General features: G+C 38.0%; 2 protein-coding genes across 4 annotated transcripts in view; one reads left to right on the top strand and one right to left on the bottom strand.

The window, feature by feature from the left end:
* Positions 1-19095, top strand: part of bub3 (BUB3 mitotic checkpoint protein) — a 126204-nt gene that overhangs the window by 40657 nt on the left and 66452 nt on the right. The gene's annotated exons all lie outside the window — the stretch shown is intronic.
* LOC148661424 (uncharacterized) overlaps positions 9049-19095 on the bottom strand; it is a 38550-nt gene continuing 28503 nt past the window's right edge. For all 3 annotated transcript variants that reach the window (XM_088635160.1, XM_088635162.1, XM_088635161.1), the window contains one exon: positions 9049-9543. In XM_088635160.1, the coding sequence (XP_088491286.1) occupies positions 9376-9543 (168 nt within the window). In that variant the 3' untranslated portion in view covers positions 9049-9375. The remainder of the gene's footprint in view (positions 9544-19095) is intronic.

Raw genomic sequence — 19095 nt, 5'->3', positions numbered from 1 at the left:
ATGTTTGCAGTATCACTTAGGGGCTTTGTTGTATAAGCGATGTTTTTCTTTGGAATTACATACTGTACACACATCTTTTTGGAATGACCAAGATATTGTTAACACTTTCTCCCATAACAGCCAATGAACTTTGAGTCTCTTTCTAAGTTGCCCTTGGCCTCATGGTAGCATCCTTAACCAGTTTCCTTCTTGCCTGGCTACTCGTTTTGGAGGGACAGCCCAGTTGTTTTGAAGGCTAATTGATCTTCTGGTGGAATCTTTGCTTGCAAATCACTACCTGACTGAGGCACCTTACAGAGAAAGGTGGGTTTATTCTGAAATCATGTGGACCATAATGATTGCTCACAAACAGAAGCCACTCAACAGAGGTCAAACTTAATTTATGCTGGGTATAGTAAAGTGTTTAAATACTGTACAATGAACACATGATCTATTTATGTCTTTTTGTTCTTTGAACTAAATGTGTGGAGTAGTTGTGTATACAACAAATATTAACTGCTACTTCAAAGTGAATTGGCGGCAAGCTTTAAAGAGACAAAATGTGAAAATTGTCAAATACTTTTGTCAGTCTCTGTGTATTTTAAATACATAATATCCTATGCCTCGAATCCACAGCAACGTCAGTTGCATTTAGTGAATATAAAAACCCATTGATCTAATAAATGATCTATACCTTCACATTCAAAATCTGTAGGTATTTACGGAGTTGATATATTATTGCTTGTTATATACTGTAGCAATGCATTAGGATTTGATTGCAAGAACAATACAAAATGAATCACCTGGGCCTTCTACTACAGAAACATCTTTGCTTATTGAAAATATTCCAGTAAAAATGTACCTTAACTGTACCTGGGAAGTACTGAACTATGATCCTTAACATCAACATGGCATCTGAGCACAGAGAACACAAAATGAGACACAGACACACACACAATGCAATAACATGCACATCATTTGTATAAAACAAGTACATGGTGTAGGAATACCACACACAATGTATATGTAATTTAAATCTCTTTGGTTACTTAAAAAAACTGATTTTTTTCTGACAGATGGGCTCCTAATGCAGTTTGGTCTAAAGAAATTAGACTAACGAGACAGAGACAACAAATTGCTTTTCTGCATGAGACAGTGAATTGGTGATCTGTTGAATCACAGCTTTCCTTTTAGTTTTACTTTAAAGTTATGCAGACTGTCTAAACTGTTTAAGATCTGTATAACATCAATGAGTATCACCAGATTGCCTCTCTGAGATATTTTCTTATTCATAAACTCAATCTAGAAGCTAGATTTTATTGCTAGCAGCTAGAAGTTTTTTAAAAAGACCAATTTGAAACAAATTAACTTCTGACTTTCCAACATATGCAGTGTCTGACATAAGTGACTGCTCATGTAAAACCCCTGTGTTAATAACTTTTTTCATTTTTATAAAACATCAAGTTATCTGTTTTTGGTACTGGACATTTTTTCGGTGTTCTTATTTTTTTCACTAAATAAAGGGGGGATTGCAAATGATATACTGTACAGGACCTTTGAAAAATGTTTCAATGTTTTTTTTAGTAGACTTCAAGTGAATTTTACAGTTTGAGTTTTGAAACAGGGCCATTTGTGTTTTCTGAAGACACGGCATGTTGTCTTTGTAGCCTGGTCTGGTTCCTATTTGTCTTCATAGTGTTTCTTTTTCTTCCTTTCACATGCTTAATGCATACCATGTAATCCATTGCAGATAAATGAACACAGCTAGGGAGAGTATTATGAGGCTTTTAAATAGATAAATAAAGTTGTGTAACTCATATTAGATACTTAAAAAGACAATTCAAAACCACGGTTGCCTCTTCATCGTTAAAAACAACAGAAGCATAAGACATCAGTAGTGCCACTATTGTGATGAGATGAGTACTCTTTCAAACTATGAAAATACCATTTATTGTGTGTAGTCTTTAGAATACTGCTCTCTAAAAGAAAAGCTGCTGTGTGGGATATTAGGGGTGGCATTTCCAATGTGGCCCTCTATCAGGAACAACACATTTTGTCTTTTTGAAGTCCTGTGGTAAGGCACCGGCCACTGCTCTGTATAGTCACATGTGGTTACCGCCTTCTTGCCTCCTGGTAAAAGCTCTTATTATTTCTGACTGTGTTTCTGAACCGTCAGTACCCTCTGTACAGCGAAACTATAAAACACACGGCTGCATTACAGAGACCAAGCCCAGGAATATTAATGCATGTGGTCATATTGCATGGTTTACTAGGAAATGGCGATTATAATTGTGTGTATTTACAGCTGCCAGCGCTTACCATGTTGATGGCAAGCTGTCAGGACTAAATTGGTATTATGATGATTTATGTCCGTATCATTATGTCATGTAGAGTTCTGCAGAAATGCCATTTGCGTTTCTGTGTAATAAAAACCTACCAAAGCTCTGTGCGATTATGGGAAACTATCCTGACGGAATTGGGATTTGCTGCTGTCAGTGTTTTAGTATCCTAATGGCCCGCTAGGTTCTGGTGGAATGAAAGTCATGTTTATTTAAACCCTCCAATCATTTCTGTATTTAATGCGAGAATGAAGCAGATCATTTGGGTTTTGTGAAGCTGTATATTTCTGTCAGCTATTTAAGTGACAGCCAGGTCTTCTATCTCATGTGCAAAAAAAATGTGAGGTATTTATGATTGGGCCCTGTACGGATTCCCAATAAGTGTGTTAACTGCCTGCTGTTTTATTTAAAGACATTACTGAAAACAGGCTGGGAATTCAGGGATATATACTTTCGTCTGATGCAACATAGTACAGTTTTTCATGGACAAACAGGAAAGTTAAGTGACAATTCAAGACCAAATTAGCCTCTTCACCTTTAAAGACAACAGAAACTTAAGACATCAAAATGAAAACAGACGTCCTACAGTATTGTTTTTGAAAAAGACTGCATTCCGGTCTGAGTTAAGGAAGAACTGTCTGAGTTGATGAAGACCATGTATTTGCAGTTATTACAAATTGCTCAGCTAGGGTATTAGACACAATGGTTAGGACACCTGCACATTGTGCAGCACCGTGCTAGTCATTGTCCATTTGTATATGTAGCTGCCATTAAGATCAGTGTCAATATGTAACATCTGCAGTGCTTAGCAGTGTAGCGAGAATGTACCCAGTGGCCTTTGTGTGAGTGCATGGCGGAGTGACCACTGGCCTGTATTCATGCTAAGGACCCTGCCCTTTCACATATGGTGCAGGGAGTTCCTGCTCAGAAGGCCTGTCCCTCTCTGCCCACAGCTTCTCAGTTCAAGTGCTTGGCCCAGGTGGGGTCAGGGCTGACAGCCCAGCCAGGCCACCCTGGGGACAGACAGTGAAAGACAACTCCCCCGGACACAGGTCAGGGTCGAGGGCCTCGGGGCACTCTGGCCAGAACTGCTGTGCCCTGCCAGCTCCAAAGTAACAGGTCGGGAAGCCTTGAGCACTCAGCTCCATTACTCCCGCCAGGCACTGTTTGAAGTCTTAAAAGTTCTGCAGAGAAACATGCACAAACACATTAAGAGCCTTATCTAAGAAGCAGGATTTATCTTGCAAACTGTTAATTACAATATGAATACACAGTACATGTGTCTGTATGTATTGATGCTCCTGGTTGATTAAATTCAGACACACTAACACATGCACAATACTGGGAGCTGAATATGTAAAGCACTGCCATACTCCCTTTTGTTACACAGTTATTATAGAGACAGAGATACTATTGCCAGGGTTTAGAAAGGACAGCCAATTTGGCTTTGGAATGAGATGCTTTTGGCTAGATGAAAGGCCATGATAAGCAGGACTGCATTGTGTCTCTGATTTTGTGGAGAACACAAATACACAGGATCTGTGCAAATATCATTTGGTTACACCTATCCTACCCAATTGTTCTAGGAACTTGTAAGGGTGGTGATTTACATCTGCAGTACAAAAGAACTGACTATTTAAGCAGGTAAATTAAAGCCGCAGATTGTTTAATGCTTCTAAACAAGTACTTAAGTTTATTAGGAAAAATCCACTCAACCGAACATGTACAAAAGCATTTTCTGCTTTCCTTTTCTTTGAAAATAAAAAAAAATGTCCAAATGGACTTGCACCCATAGAGCTACGTAAAAAGGAGCGGCAACTTGAATGACATTTTTAGCCTACAGAACACGCTAATGGCTTACTAATGAAGGTAGACTTTGAAGCTGCACAATTCAAAGATCAATACAAAGCACAAGTAGATAACGCTAATATACTTATGAGTTTGACATTTGCTGAAAACATTACGCTGGGAGAGGGGGGGGCATTATTTCAGTGATGATGTTGAGCAAGCCTACTTCTTTGCTCTTTCCTTCCATAATGCAGCAATTTAAAGGGATTTTAATGGCCAAACACAAGCGAAAGAAGGCTTACACCGCTGGCACATAAACACAAGGTCAGAACCTTGAGGACTAAAGACACATACCCATTTTCATGCCCTAGTAAGGAAAGTGCACTTATGCACACTAAAAACAAATTAAATGGGGTTTTTAAAAGAGAACACATAATTAAGATGAAATATTATTTGCATTTGTCACTGTGAAGTAGATGCTTTTTAAAAAGTGTGGACTACAGTGAAAAATATATTTTCAAAAGACTGTTGGCACTAAGGGAATCGTTACATGCACTGAGATATGCTAAACATTATTATAACATTACATTATTGCAGAACTCTTGCACAATACCATATTATTGTTTATCACTTAGCTTAGCTGCTTCACACAATATGTGTTTGATATGTGTTTGAATATAAAATCTTCCAGCAAGAGAAGAAACAAAAATAATAGTTTTGTGAAGAATGCTGATATTGTTTAAGAAAACTGATACGATGATTGTATTTAGTAACAAGACTCCGAAAAAGGGGTTTGATTGACTCAGTCATAACAGTGGGAGATCTGTAACATTTAACAAAGGGTTAAAGTCTTGGATATTATTTTAGCTGTGGAAGATGGCTTCTGGTTGTCAGCAATACCTCAATGAAGATTCTTGAAACCCACTGATATGCTGCTTTATAACCCTGCTGACTCTGTTCCTAGGTTAATCTGAACAGACATAAGTTTGCCTTGTTACCTTGTCGTTGTGTCCTGTTGAGTTCTTGGCCTCGCTTTCCCTAACCTTTCTTCCCAAGTGCTACATCTACAACCAACAAGAGATCCTTTGTCATGCTGTTCAGTCATGCAGTGAAGCAGAGACAGGAAGAGTCAGTATTCTTTTCCTCCTCCTAGCCACACTTGAACCCTCCCATTTGGGCATTCATGTTTTCAAAAGCTAAAATTTGTTGATGGATATCTAGAATCCTGCCATTAAGTCTTTGATCTGGGCTTGTGGTTAATGAACACAAAACAATGGAGACACACTGTAAAATGGCACTGTGAAATCAGCCAGATTCTGTCACGTTCTAGACTGAGACACTGCTGGGTAAAAACAAATTGTGTTTGTTAATATAAGACACTGGTTTGATAAAACATTTCATTTTAAAGATCTAACAAATATAGAAAGAGGATGGATGAATTGCAGGTCTGCTGTACAGTCAGGTAGTTGTGTGGAGTAGTTAGGGTTTTAGATTCATAACTGGATGGTTTTGGGATCAAATCTCAGGTGAGATAATAGTGTTGTACCCTTGAGCAAGGTAGTTCACCCACGTTGCGCTGGTAAAATACCTGGTTGTTTGGGTGCAAAAACCAGGCGGGAACAAGCAAACGTCTTTTTAGGCGGTTCGGTGGCGGTTGACGGTTTGTATCCCGCGGCCGGCAGACGAATCCTACTCTGTTGGGCCCCTGAGCAAGGCCCTTAACCCCAACTGCTCCAGGGGCGCTGTTTAAAAGGCTGACCATTGCGCTCTGACCCCAAGCTTCTCTCCCTGTCTGGGTGTCTCATGGAGAGCAAGCTGGGGTATGCGAAAAGACTAATTCCTAATACAAGAAATTGTATATGGCCAATAAAGTGATCTTATGTAAGTTTCTATAGTGAATAACAGGTTGTTTGTCATGAGGGCAAAACCTAATTCAAATGTGTTATAAGGACACCTAGGATAAATCTGCAGTACTACAAAGATATTCCATACCCCAAAGACACAAAAAGAAAAATTTAGATTTTTTAGGGCAGATTAACTGCTAATATAATAAAATTAAACATTCTTGTCTTTCATAGGAGATTTTCAAGATGTCTCAACACTGACAGAGCATCTTTAAAAGGCAGGACAACAAAGGGCTCTTTCAGGTTTGCAGTGAGCCTTAAAGAACCCAACACACAGTGAGATGGCAGCTTTAACATACTGTCATTCACAGGATTACAGGACACAGCTGATAGATTCTGTTTCTCAGAAAAAAAAGAGAAGCTTTTCTTTTTTTCTAAACCGACATTTTTCAATAACAGCCCATCAAGAACAATCACAATTTCACAGCCGAAGTCTTAGCTGCTGATTTTTTTTATTATATTGTAAACAGCAAATAATACACACTTGAGGGCAACAGGATGATATCTAATTAAATTTCCATATAAATTAAAAGCACAAAGAGATTACAGGCAAATCCCTGAATCAACACAAAGCATATAGCCCATCTCGATGCTTCATTGTGATTGGAAGGACCATGCTTCAAGTTCCATAAATTATCCGTTAACAATCCCAAAAACAGCCTGAAATTTATAGCAGTCTTTGATTCTCACTGAAAATAAGAAAAGGTTTGACGACATTAATAAAATGAATGACTCTAGGCAATCCCACCCTCTTTACTCCACCCATGTTCGTTGCTACAAAAAGATGTTATTGATGTACAGTTCTGCTGAATAGAAGTCCTCATTTTCCGATAAATTTTGATGATGTTGACTCATTCTAAACAGCTAGTAATATGCAGTCTTTAGTGGTTGGGGGTGGTTCTTTGACATTAAAAAGGAGGTGATGTGTCATATTCAGAAACCATAACAAAACACTCATTGCAGTGATTCTTTCTGGAGTTGTGTCAGCTGACATCTCTACTTACAGAAAGACAACTGTCACATTGCAAGGAGTAAAGAAGGTGAAAAAAACATTTCACTGGTAAATCCTGGGCGTGCTGTTGTTGACATGACTGATTTTCTAGTCTGAAGTCCTGAGTTCTAGGAATCTCCAGCTTGGAGACTTCAGAAAGGACACATTTAATGAGAAATATTGTTTATTGCACCAATGCAAAGTGTGCACCTTAGTGAATCTGCAGCACAATGAGAACTAAATACTATTTTGTGTATGTTTTAGCATGAACATGTCAAGCCTAATGTATAAATGACAACATGGCAACAACAGCACCCAAAAATAACAGTTTTGAAGTATCCTCACTGAATCCCTAAATATTCATCCTTCCATTACAGCTCCTTTGAAACCTCACATGCAGTTCTGGTGGCAAAGGACACAACCTAGTGTTCAAAATAATCAAGCCAAGCTTAGGCAGACAACACAAATTTATCTTGTACAAGCCTAAAGAAATCACAGTCTACAGCACCAAAGGAATGAAAGTTATTTACCTGTTCTGTAATGTGAACCCTTCCATACTGAAAATGTTATAGCCTGTTGCTAGATCAGCTTGTTCAATACATTGAAGCAGTCAGAAAACTGTCTATATGTGTATGGTGCAGACTTCTAATTCTAGTACACTATATATGTTCCTGTACAGAATTATAACAAGCCGTATATATAGTGTATATAATGACATGTGGCCCAGGAATATCAGTGCTATAAATCGTTTTACAAAATTACATAATTAACATATTCCTGGCTGAACATTGGAGCGCAGTGAGAAAACCACTAAATACATGACTAGCCAGTTTTCCAATTGCCACCATCATCTTTCATAGTAAGGAAGACCATGAATATGTTCAATTCAATTGTTCAACAACAAAGACAGAGACTGGGAATTCCAAGAAAAACATTAGAAAGTGATACACTGGCACTGTGCTGGCTGCAGAGTGGTGAGGTAACTCATTATTTACTCTACAAAACATCAGTGAAATTCTGGTGAAGACAAAGGCCCTTTTTAAAAAAAACAATAAATATTTAAAGCCCTTCTTGAATTCAGTGCTAACTGAATGTTAAAATCTGCCATTTCTAAATATATAAATTTACTTAATAGATCTAATGTATGTAGATGTGTGTGACAAACTAAAGTTCAAAGTGTAGTTCGAAATTATTTACACGATTACAGGCAGTTCCACACAGAAAAAAATGCTGTATTTTTACCTTAACGGGAGTCGGTCATATAGTGACATATATTGATAAGGCCACTGTGTATCATTAAACTGAGGTAAGGGAGAGGCATGGGAGATGCTGACATCAGCCCTTAGCGCTGACAGTAATTTTGCTGTGACAGTTTCATATGACAGATCTTGAGCAGCACGTAATTCTGTTTCAGGTTGAGTTGCCATTCATAAAGATCTGATCTATTACAATAATGTAGTTTCTACAGTAGCTTAATGCATGGATCTTCCAAAGAGAATAGCTTGTTTTGAGTCAATTACTGCAGAAGCAAATTTAGTTGTAACCTGTTAATGCAGCTTTTAGAGTAAACAATAAGGAAAACAGAAGGGGGAAAATCCTAAAATAAAAAAGAATGGGGTTCTTTAAAGACAAATGAACTCTTAAACAAATTACTGACAAGGACAGTGTATAAAATTCACAAGTAACAAATTTATAAAGCTGCTGCTATAACTCTGCATCTAGAGACTGTTAATCACCAAGCTACTGAACTAATAATAGTAATAAGTTTTATACTCCTCGCCTCATATTAAAAGGCCACACATTTTTTTAATCACTCCAATTAGAATGTTAAAGTCTGAGTGGCACAGAACTCAACTGCACTGTAGCGAATGAGCTAGCTATTTTAATTGGTAATGAATGATTACTTTAAAGTGTTAGCAGGCACTGGAATTGTAATTCAAAATAAGAGAAAATTAATCACATTAATTACCAGAAAAATCTTAATTAACATAATAGAGGCTGACAGGAATAAAGGCCACTGCATGGTACAAGGCATGAGCAGACACTGTTTCATTGGGAAACAGGGCTTTTAATGCACCACACGTCACATTCACTGAAAATACATGTAGGCAGGAATCTTGAAGTGCACGCTTCTGTGTTTACAATAAGTACGGAAAGCAACATAATTTAAATAGTTCTACCATATTCATTCACCGCCTGCTTAGACTTTCTTTCGATTTTAGTTATTTCCAAGTGACCAGTGACATGGGACTATATCATATTACCTTTGATAGCTGAAGGAGATCATCAAGCAATCAATGGGCATTTTTTTTCCCATGTTTCAGTCAGGGTATATACTTTTTTGTTCTTGTAAAGCCTACTTAAAATCTACTTTTCAGAGGCTGAGGTGGATTCTGTCAATGTGATTGGCTGGAATCTTGGCATCTGCATCCTCTCCACAGACCCTGAAGCTGATGTGGGTGTTGTAGGGGATAGTGGCCATGCTCGTGAGTGGCCTGCCCAGCCAGCCCTGCCTCCCTCGCTTGTACATCTTGACCGTCACCTTTCAAAAGACAAAAGAAAGAAAAACATAGGGCTGCAGTTAGTGGACAGCTTAGGGGCAGGGTTTGGGGGCAACAAGAGAACAGCCCCACACATCACGTAGACTTGCCCCTCCTCCCTCACTTTCCCCTTTCACCTCAGAGGGTACCGGGATGAGGCAAAGGTCGTTGATGCAGAGGAAGTGATGCGTGCACTGCACTGCAGTAGTGACACCCCTACATCTTCTTCATTTTCCGACCTCGCGTGTGCTAGTAAATCTGGAGAATTCTACTTTCTAAACAGACTGATCATCTCAAGAAAGCTGGGAAAAAAAATTCTATTCTAGCATCTGTTGCCTCAGCGGTGCAAGTTACGTTAGCTCTGAACGCCACAGAACATTAAGCGCTCCCAAAAGAACTTCCAGATGTATTTTATTCTAATAGCGTCATTATATGGTAAATTAAAAGGCAGGGTAAATGGAACTGTAAAATTTAAATTACTTGAAAACCACATCTCTCAAGCTTGAACAGTCTTTTGTGGGGCTGTCGACACAGTAAATGGGAGTCAGGCAACTGCAATAAGTGTTAATCATATATTTATAAAATAATAATGAGAGAATGAATAGTACAGTAGGGTAGCTGTACACACCACTATCAATTATTTTTAATATTCCAGCTGAGAACATAATAAGACATGTGCAAAATGGTTTGTTTTAAACAAGCCATATAGCGTTCTGCTAGGGATCTCATCCATTTCCTTCCACTTTCTGCTCGGAGTGTATTTTCGTCTGAAATATTAAAGATGTGGTGTCTCTTTCCTACCGTCGCATGGGATGTGCTTCCCATATAAATCTGTAATGATGCAAAGAAATTCTCCACAGCAGATTCTGCAGTCCCCTTTATGCAATAGTTTTGCATTTTATGTAGCCATTCATTTAAAAATATTTAACTTAGTTAGGACACCTGCTCTGAAACAGCTCTTTACAATGTGTTTCTGCTGGCAGTGTCTGCAGAAATCCGCAGCGAGGAGATCTGAGTAAAATAGACTGCTCCCCACAGTACTCTGAGACAGCTACCAAAATGTGCTGCATTGAGTTGCACAGCCTTGGTAAATATGAATGTACAAATCTTCGACCGTACAATGTCAGCTTTCTTAATCTTTATCTTGTCATTAAAGCTTTCCCAGTCTCCCTTCCCCCAGCCTGCTTCTCTGTGTTGGAGTTGAAGGTGAGACTCTTCCGCAGGTCTCTTACTGGACTACCAGGGGTCAGCAGGGGCATGACACTGACTGAGACCCCCTGACCTCTGTCTAGACCTTCACAGACACTCGTGGACTTAACCTTTCGCCTTCACCAAGCTGTTGCCACAAGGCCAGTGCTGTGCCACTTCACCAAAGAATACTCGGTCAGTGGAACTGGGAACAGAAAATAAAATAAGCACTTGCAATTTGTCTTACCAATGCATTGCAGTTCTTCAACATTTGCAGACTCACATTTGTAGATTGAGGATCCAGTTTCACATTTCTTTACATTTACGATGGGTAGTTCCACATGTTGACGTAAAATGTAAATAGGAGCTGTACTGTGACTCCCAAAACATTTACTTTCATTAAAACAACTAATAACTCTATCTTCTCTCTTATATGATAATTAAAAAGAAAACCTCACCATAATGCCATGGTTAAAACAACTCTTGTAATCCTATTTAACCTAACTTAAATAAAACATAGTGAGCAGCTTTTGTAACTGAACACCTCTTGTGATTATAATTATTGCTGTTCTTTTGCAGTGTTAATTATAATGCCACTGGCAGCTTTCATCTCTGTGTTCCCAATCTTTTTCCTGACAAAGTAGAGAGGTTAGCTTGTTCTCAGGGCAACAGCAAATGGAATTTCAATTTTCACGTTTTTTTACACCTGCAACTAGCCTGCTCTACCATGATATTTATATGGATTTAACTTTAATTTTTCTCGTTCTTTCATCTCTTAAATGAGTCTCTGTAATACACAGATCGCCCTTCCAGTATTGCTTTTCCTGTTTACTTGCCTTAACAATAGATTCATTAACAAGATTTGGTCGCACAGGTAATTGGGCCACATCCATTTCAAAGCAAGATTTAATGGCATTTCTTATTTTGTTGCATTCGGGGAAGATTAAAGTATATTACAATACCTTTTTACAGTTCTATTTTCTTCATTTTAGAGGTGGTCAATTTTTAAATTATTTGTTCTTTTCTTTCATCTCCAGCTTTCAATAAATTGTCTAGGCCTTTTAGTTAAGAGTGGCAGCAGCCCGAACCCTGTGTTCCTGCTCAGGTGCATTGTTTGGGTCATTGTGGATGTCCAATAAGCCTTTTATTCCCTCACAAAACATCAAAAGGAAGATAAGCACCAGAGGTGGGGAAAAATTACTTTGTGTTGGATTTTTTTTCCTTCTTCTCCGTAATTGTTAGTGATTACTTTAATAGTCAAGAGGTGGCGAGTTTTAGGATTGATAGAACAAGATTGACAATACCTCTCAGCCCTTAAGATATTATTCCTCATTATTGTGCCGCATGAGAACAATCCTCATGTATATAGCACTTTCTGCTACTGGTAGCTTCTATTTACTAATCTAATAATCTGTAACAAAGGCATCAACAATTTCAGAGGCCTATATTGCTATACCATTTGTGTGGTTTCTATAGTTTTTTTTAAACCTGCAAAAAAAAAATCCTAGTCAAGGTTAAGCTACTAGAGCTGCAACCTGCAATTGAAGGTTTGCTGCCTGGCTAATATTACAACTACAATGGTTGACACCACATAATTGATGAGCCTTTATTAATTTTAACATGAAAGAAACAACAGCTCCCTGTCATTTGCAAAACACACAAGGGCAGGACATCATAAATATTAATTTCACGTACAGTGAGCACTTATTCTGTACTAGTACAAAAAACACAACATTTGGGGCCAATAAATCGGATTGCTTGATATGTGCATTGATGGTATCTACTGATACCAGATCAAAGTTTAAATTTATGATACACATTAAGAGTATTCCAAGAAATAGTTTCAAATATGAGCTTACAGTCAAAGGGCATGTTTACTACTATAGCAAATACTGAATTGAATATTTTCAGAATTAACAGGTGGGCTGAATGAACCCTTCCTATTCTACTCCCAGTGACCTGGAGTATAAAATAAAACATACATAAAATTGCTGACAATGTAATATCTCTTCTTCAATAAATCAATTAAACTTTTTTTCTAATTTGTGCATAAATTAATTTCTTTTATGTTTTAAAAACCATGCATAACCAGATGGAGTCATTTAATATATGTTCTGGAGGAGGTCAAATTGCAGTCTCCCCCTTGCATTCTCGTGCACAAAGTTTTCTAGCACCCCTGCCCCCCCATCTTCACCCTTGCAGCAGCCTCCCTGTTTCATTCCTCGCAAGTTAGGCTTGAGTTTAGGGTCAGGAGTGTCATTTTCTCAGCCAAACGCTAAAATATGAAGTACACACTCTAACATACAGACGGCAGGATTCAACACGTCCTGAAAGCTTGTGAAAGTAATATGTACTGTATAATACAAAAAAACTAACTTTATAAAATAAAGTGTTAGAAACGAAAAATTCAGATGTAGCACCAGAAAGTAAACCGGTCAAGGAGCAAACACTCTAAGAAGAAAAGCACTGCAGATCTCTAGGAAGCAAAAAGCATCCAAACATTAATCACAAACTTTACAGGGCTATTAAATCACATGCCTTTAGGGACAAAAGTACCCAGTTCCCACTGTTTGAGATCCCGGCAGTGGTCTGCGGAAGAAGCAAGCTTCTGAAGTAAGGAAACTACATTTTAGCCCAGAGGGCCCTGCCACCACTACCTAATAAATGAGATTCCTTGATAAAAAATACTATTTACTTCTCAGATTCAACTGTCATCAATACTCATAACCTTTTGATGATTTACAGCCTTTATAGAAAAAAGGAGCAGGATTGATTTGGGGATGCAGGTTGAGTGTACATGTTGGCATTCAAAGCAAATATTGCACATGAGAAGTCTGCCAGGGGTTTTGACAAGCACTGTGACCCACACTGAGTCTGGAGAGAAACATTATGGTGTTCAGTCCACTAGGGATCAACTGAGAGTGCTGAGAAGGTGAACAGAAGAGATGTCTGAAGCGTGGTGTTACCAGACACTCTTTTGTCCTCAGCCTTCTTCACTTACAGCATGGTATTGTAATGGAGAAGAGAAAAATGGGAAAAAAAATAGGAACTACCCTGGAACAAAACACATGTACGGTAAGAGGCACTGCAGCCTGAACATTAAAAGGATTTTACATGGGTCTTAAAAATACAAATTTCTGTCACTAAACTGATAAATTACCAACCAAGAGGGAACCTTTCCCAAGATCCGCATTGAGCACATCTCAATTCCTTTAATGGTAACAGTTTGTTTCTGTGCTGGAAAAACCCTTTCATTCACACTCCTGTGTAGTAAATAGGAATCCAGGGCTCTCTGAACTCTAGACACAATATGTTAATGACAGACAACAAGATATGTAGTTGACAACAGGACTTTGACAATGCTATCTGGAGTAGAAACTTGAGCTTGATATCTCTAGTGCTGCTATTTTAATACCTACCTTATATACAATTAATATGGCCATGTACAATGTCTTACAGTTTGCACAAAAGCTACACTTCAGTTGCAATTGCTTTCAAGGACCTATGAAGCACATTCTGATCTCTGAGAAATGTTTGCATGTAAATAAGAGGTGTAACAATGAGTTTCAAGTCTAAACAGAAACCAGGGCTTTCCACTGCTTTCCCTAAAAACAATCTAAGCAATGATTGTACTCTTATGTTTTAATGACTAAACATGTAATCTTGTTTAATGTGTGTTCAGTTTTGATATTTTTTTTAGAAATATTACCCTCAAAAGAGCATTTAAGAATAACAAAACCTGCCATGTAATTAAAGAAATTCTGAGTTGCACTCCAGAAAACATCCAGATCTAGGCGCTATGGTTATAATAAAATGACACAAAACCAATCAATATTTTGGATATGTGGTCAAGTGGCCACCAAATAGAAATATGATAAATTGCACTAAGATATTCCACAAACATCTGTTAAAGTATGCTCCCATACAGTAACAGAATATGGCATAAGGAGATGCATTTAGTATTTTTCCCTGTTTTGAACAGCATTAGCTTATCCATCGTTTTTACATGTCTGTATGTGTCAATGACCACAAAGCAATTTCCAAACATACCCTTCAGATGTCTCTTCATACAGCATGCATTCCTCTGTAAATAACAGCAAAACCTGGAGCCTGCCAGGTGTATTGTTCTCTTTATAATCACATGCATTCTTTCTCCTTTGATTGGGATATTCAATAACAGTGGCTCCTAGGTATAAACGCAGACCATATTACGGGCAAAACAAGTTTTATTTTGTTCATCCTTTAATTTGATCAGAATACCATCTGTGATTGCAAAGATTAATTTTCGTCATTCGCTTCATATGTGTCTAGGACTACTTGAAGTATAAAAAAATATGTTCTCAATAGATTGGTACGATCTCTGGAACCTGTCTAAAGAGGTATTTCCCAGTCTTATATTTCTTGGAAAACTTTTAAAAAATGATACTTGGTGCTGTTTACATATTGCCCTGTTTCTTTAATGCGAGTACATACAGTATAAGCTGCAGAATGTATTTATATATTTACTTAAAAAGTGTACCATTTTAATCCTACTGTTTACTATATATTATGAATCTCAATAGATTCAGGAATCCAGTAAATATTTCCAAGAAATTAAATTTATGTGGAAGGAATTGTCAATTCCCTCATTAGGCACAGCTTAAATCTCCGGCAAAACTGGCTAGAGTTGGTCATTGCTTGTACTGTATAATAAACATTTTGTCCCAGAACAATTCCTGAATATGCAGTGGAATTATACTTGAACAGGCAGTTAATATAGCTGACTATGTCATAACGGATGACACGGATAACTTTAGATCTAGTTTTTAAATATGCCATTAATTGAAGCTCCTTGGAAATAGGACATGCAGTTGAAAGCCATCTGATTCAATTGTTTTGGAAAACAGGCAAGAGCACAGACAGCAACACATTTTCAATTTAATGTGGAAAAAAAGAACTGTTGGATTCCTTTTTTCTTTCAAAATGAGAGTTTTTCAAACAACCGCAAAAGAAAATTTCAATATCCACCCAGATACAACATCCAAAATCCAAATTTGTTGCATGTGCTGGAGCAATTTATATTCTAAATCATCCGTAACAATAATGGAAATTGCCAGCCCATATCTGGCACAAAGTAATAAAATATATGAAGTGTAGTTGGAAGAAAACTGTTTATTAAAACATGATGACTATAGTTTTATACTATGGACAGAAAAGCTGTTGAGTGCTCTGGGGCACGTTTCTTGTTACTTCATGTTACTGTTGCTTATGAATCTCAAAACTACGGAATTTAATAAAATTTATCTTCATGAAAATATTATGGAAAACATTTGGAGCTGAAAAGAAGTAGTAGGAAAGGATATGAATGTTCCTTTAGTCCACATACATTTATAAAAAACCTACGAAAAGCAGAATGGGTAAATCCAGGGCAGCACAGTATTCTAACATTGAACCTGTCTTTTATATCCTCGCGTTATTAATTTAAAAACAGATAGTGAAGCAGAACTGGCATATTTCTGTTTAGAGAGCAATCTAAACCTGTTAGCTATAGATTGTGGGATCTGAATTCAGGCGACACTACTAACCAGCAATTTCAAATGATGTCTGCCAGTGCTGAAGTTTTAATGGTTAATCAAATGCAACTAAATAACCTGTGAGTCCACTCAGTTTGAACCCTGGACCCTGGAGTTTCTGGGACTATGCTCAAGCCGCCAGCCCTCTTATAAATACGACCTATGGTACAAAATGTCAAATTCTTCACTAAGTGCTATTGGGTTGTTACTGGGTACATCATTTGCAGTTTCAGGTAACTTTTAAGACTTTTTTGTCATACATGTGTTAATTCTGTCCTGTTTGAGTTCTTTATGAATCCCTTTAATAATCTTGGCAGATCACAAAATAGGTCAATAAAGAGAGCATTTTGCTGAGGTTTTGTCTGAACCATACTTTTGCAACAGGAAGTAGGAGGAACACTGCACAGACTTCACCCCACCTCACCTCTCTTTCTGGAAACTTTCTTTATTCAGTTTAATTTATCAATAAAGCTACTTTTTCCATAAAGCGTAGTTTTATTATTTAGCTACCAATGTCAGACAAATGTGTTTATAAACATTGATTTAGAGGCATTTTATCTCTTCATGCACCAACCTAATAAGCCCATATATTTCTAAAGATAAATCTATTTTTCCTTACATCAATTTTAACAAAAACAGCTTTTTGACTGCCAACAAATAGTCCCATTTTATGACATTGTTGCCGTTCCATGTCTGTGTGTCTGCGGCTACCATTTGGCCCTGGTGTGCTTGTAGCTTAACTCTAAGACCAGCAAAGAGCAGGTCTTTTTTTTAGGCTTGTTTCAGAAGCCATAGTTTCTAATGTCTAAGTTGCTAATGTCTCAGGGACACTGGCAGGAACTACTGTGAGTGTGAGCATGTGTCTGTGTGTGCAGGTGATTAAACTAAAGACAAAAGCCTGTTTGTCTGTGCTCTGACAGCACATCTTCCATCAGCCTCCAAGGGGATTTCCTTCCATCTTATCCACTCTGTCAGTCCAGAGGTAATAATAATTCTAACAATAAACAACAACAAAGTTAAAGGGTGTTCTTCCAACCTGAACACAAACACAATCCAATTTCTGATGTGAGCTCTCTGCTATACCACTCAGTGATAAATCGCTTCAGGAATGCAGGGGGGTGTAGAGCCTTCCATCTTACTATTAAGAATTCTTGAAGTGTAAAAGCTTCCAGCAGGATTGGATATAGGGAGACGTAAAAGAGTCATTTACAAAGTTTAATTTATTTTCATCTTCATTTTTTTCTTCAACACATGTACATTTGTATTTAAGTAACTTGAAACAAAGGACTGCTAAAATTTCAAATCAAATGCTCCAGCAAGGTACGGGACATTGGGTAGGTTTTAATAATAGTGCATTCATTAATTGTAGCTGTTAAACTTATTTGCGCCTCTCCACCTGATTTACTTTGTTTTTGTATTTATATAACATCAAATGAAGAAAACACCTGGGGCCGTACAGGCAAATTCGGTAGTTACTCTGAATCAATTCAGGTAATCTTTTTGTTTCCATCTTGTGTATCCCAGTGCTTGGATGGTTGCTATAACAAGACTCAGAGGGGAGTATTTTTTAATTAAAAAGATGCAGCAGGGATGAAGACATCCATAAGACACCACAGCGGTATAATTTCTTTAAATGTTCAACTATGTTACACTAAGATGACAGAACATGAAGAGCTCAGTGTACCTACAACCAGCACTTTTAACAGAATACAATCAAATTAAAAAAAATATTTAGGACTGGGGTTGCCAACACCTGCAGTTAATTCACTTAGTGTAGTGATATTCCAAATGTGAATGGCCTGTGTTGCCTCGTTACTGAATCATAATAAACGTCATTATGATCGCAGACAAGTGAAAATCTAGGACATCCACTGATCATCTTACCTTGTTCGTCAGCCCTGTCTTCACACTGTGCTGGGGCAAAAGAGATAATTGGATCTTAAGCCCTGGAAAAGATAGCTTGTCAGTGAGACATCAAGCCCCAAGAACAATGACATGTCACTCAGCTGTGGGGCTGGGCAGGTGTGTCCTAAAGTGGACGTGTTAGTGACATGAAAAGAAAAGTTACAAAATACACAATTTCTCAAATGCTGCCCTGGCTGAGACGGCTACTTCCTCCTCCCCTGCTTCTTTGCCTCTCTCAGTTACATCCCCCTGTCCTGTAATAACCACTAATTGCCACTTTGTGAAAAGCCACATTGTGCTGGCTTTACTGAGCCCTCTATACCCTGGAGGTTATCTGTCAAAGTTTTTTGAGTTACTTCTTTTTTTCGTTCTTGATTTTTTTTGCTTTTGCATGTCTGTCGTGGGGAGCGGTGTCAGTCGGTGGCCTGCTGCTCCTCCGAGCTGCTTACAGCCCTTTTAGATCTATAGATCGTAGTGATGAGGAAATGAGAGCCTAGAGGTCTGGGCTCTGGCAATTGGATTAGACCTGATATAACTGTAGTCAGTTCTGCCAGTCAGTGTTCCCTGCCCCAGCCAAGAGGGTAAACACAGATCACCTGCCTTTGTGCAGGCTTTCCATTCCAGTCAGTCTCTGTGTGATATGGAATGCTAGCAGAATTAACATAAACCAGCAACAGAACTAAATCTATTCCCAACTTAAACTGTCCCTGACTGTTCCTGTTGTAATAGATAGATAATACAAGGCATTTATTTTTCTCCAAGAAGCAGTATGAAGGGTTTCTGACTGCTCGCAAATTCAATCTCAAACATAAACTGGTATCTCCAGTTTCTTGTATTTAGTATAACAAGAGGACCTTTTGTAAGATGAGTCATTCCAGCTTACAGTATAAATAATAGCTCTTTTGCAAT

Source organism: Lepisosteus platostomus, chromosome 6 (genome assembly GCF_059453375.1).
Source record: "Lepisosteus platostomus isolate fLepPlt1 chromosome 6, fLepPlt1.hap1, whole genome shotgun sequence".
Taxonomy (NCBI): Eukaryota; Metazoa; Chordata; class Actinopteri; order Semionotiformes; family Lepisosteidae; genus Lepisosteus; species Lepisosteus platostomus.
This window is presented reverse-complemented; position numbering and strand designations above follow the sequence as displayed.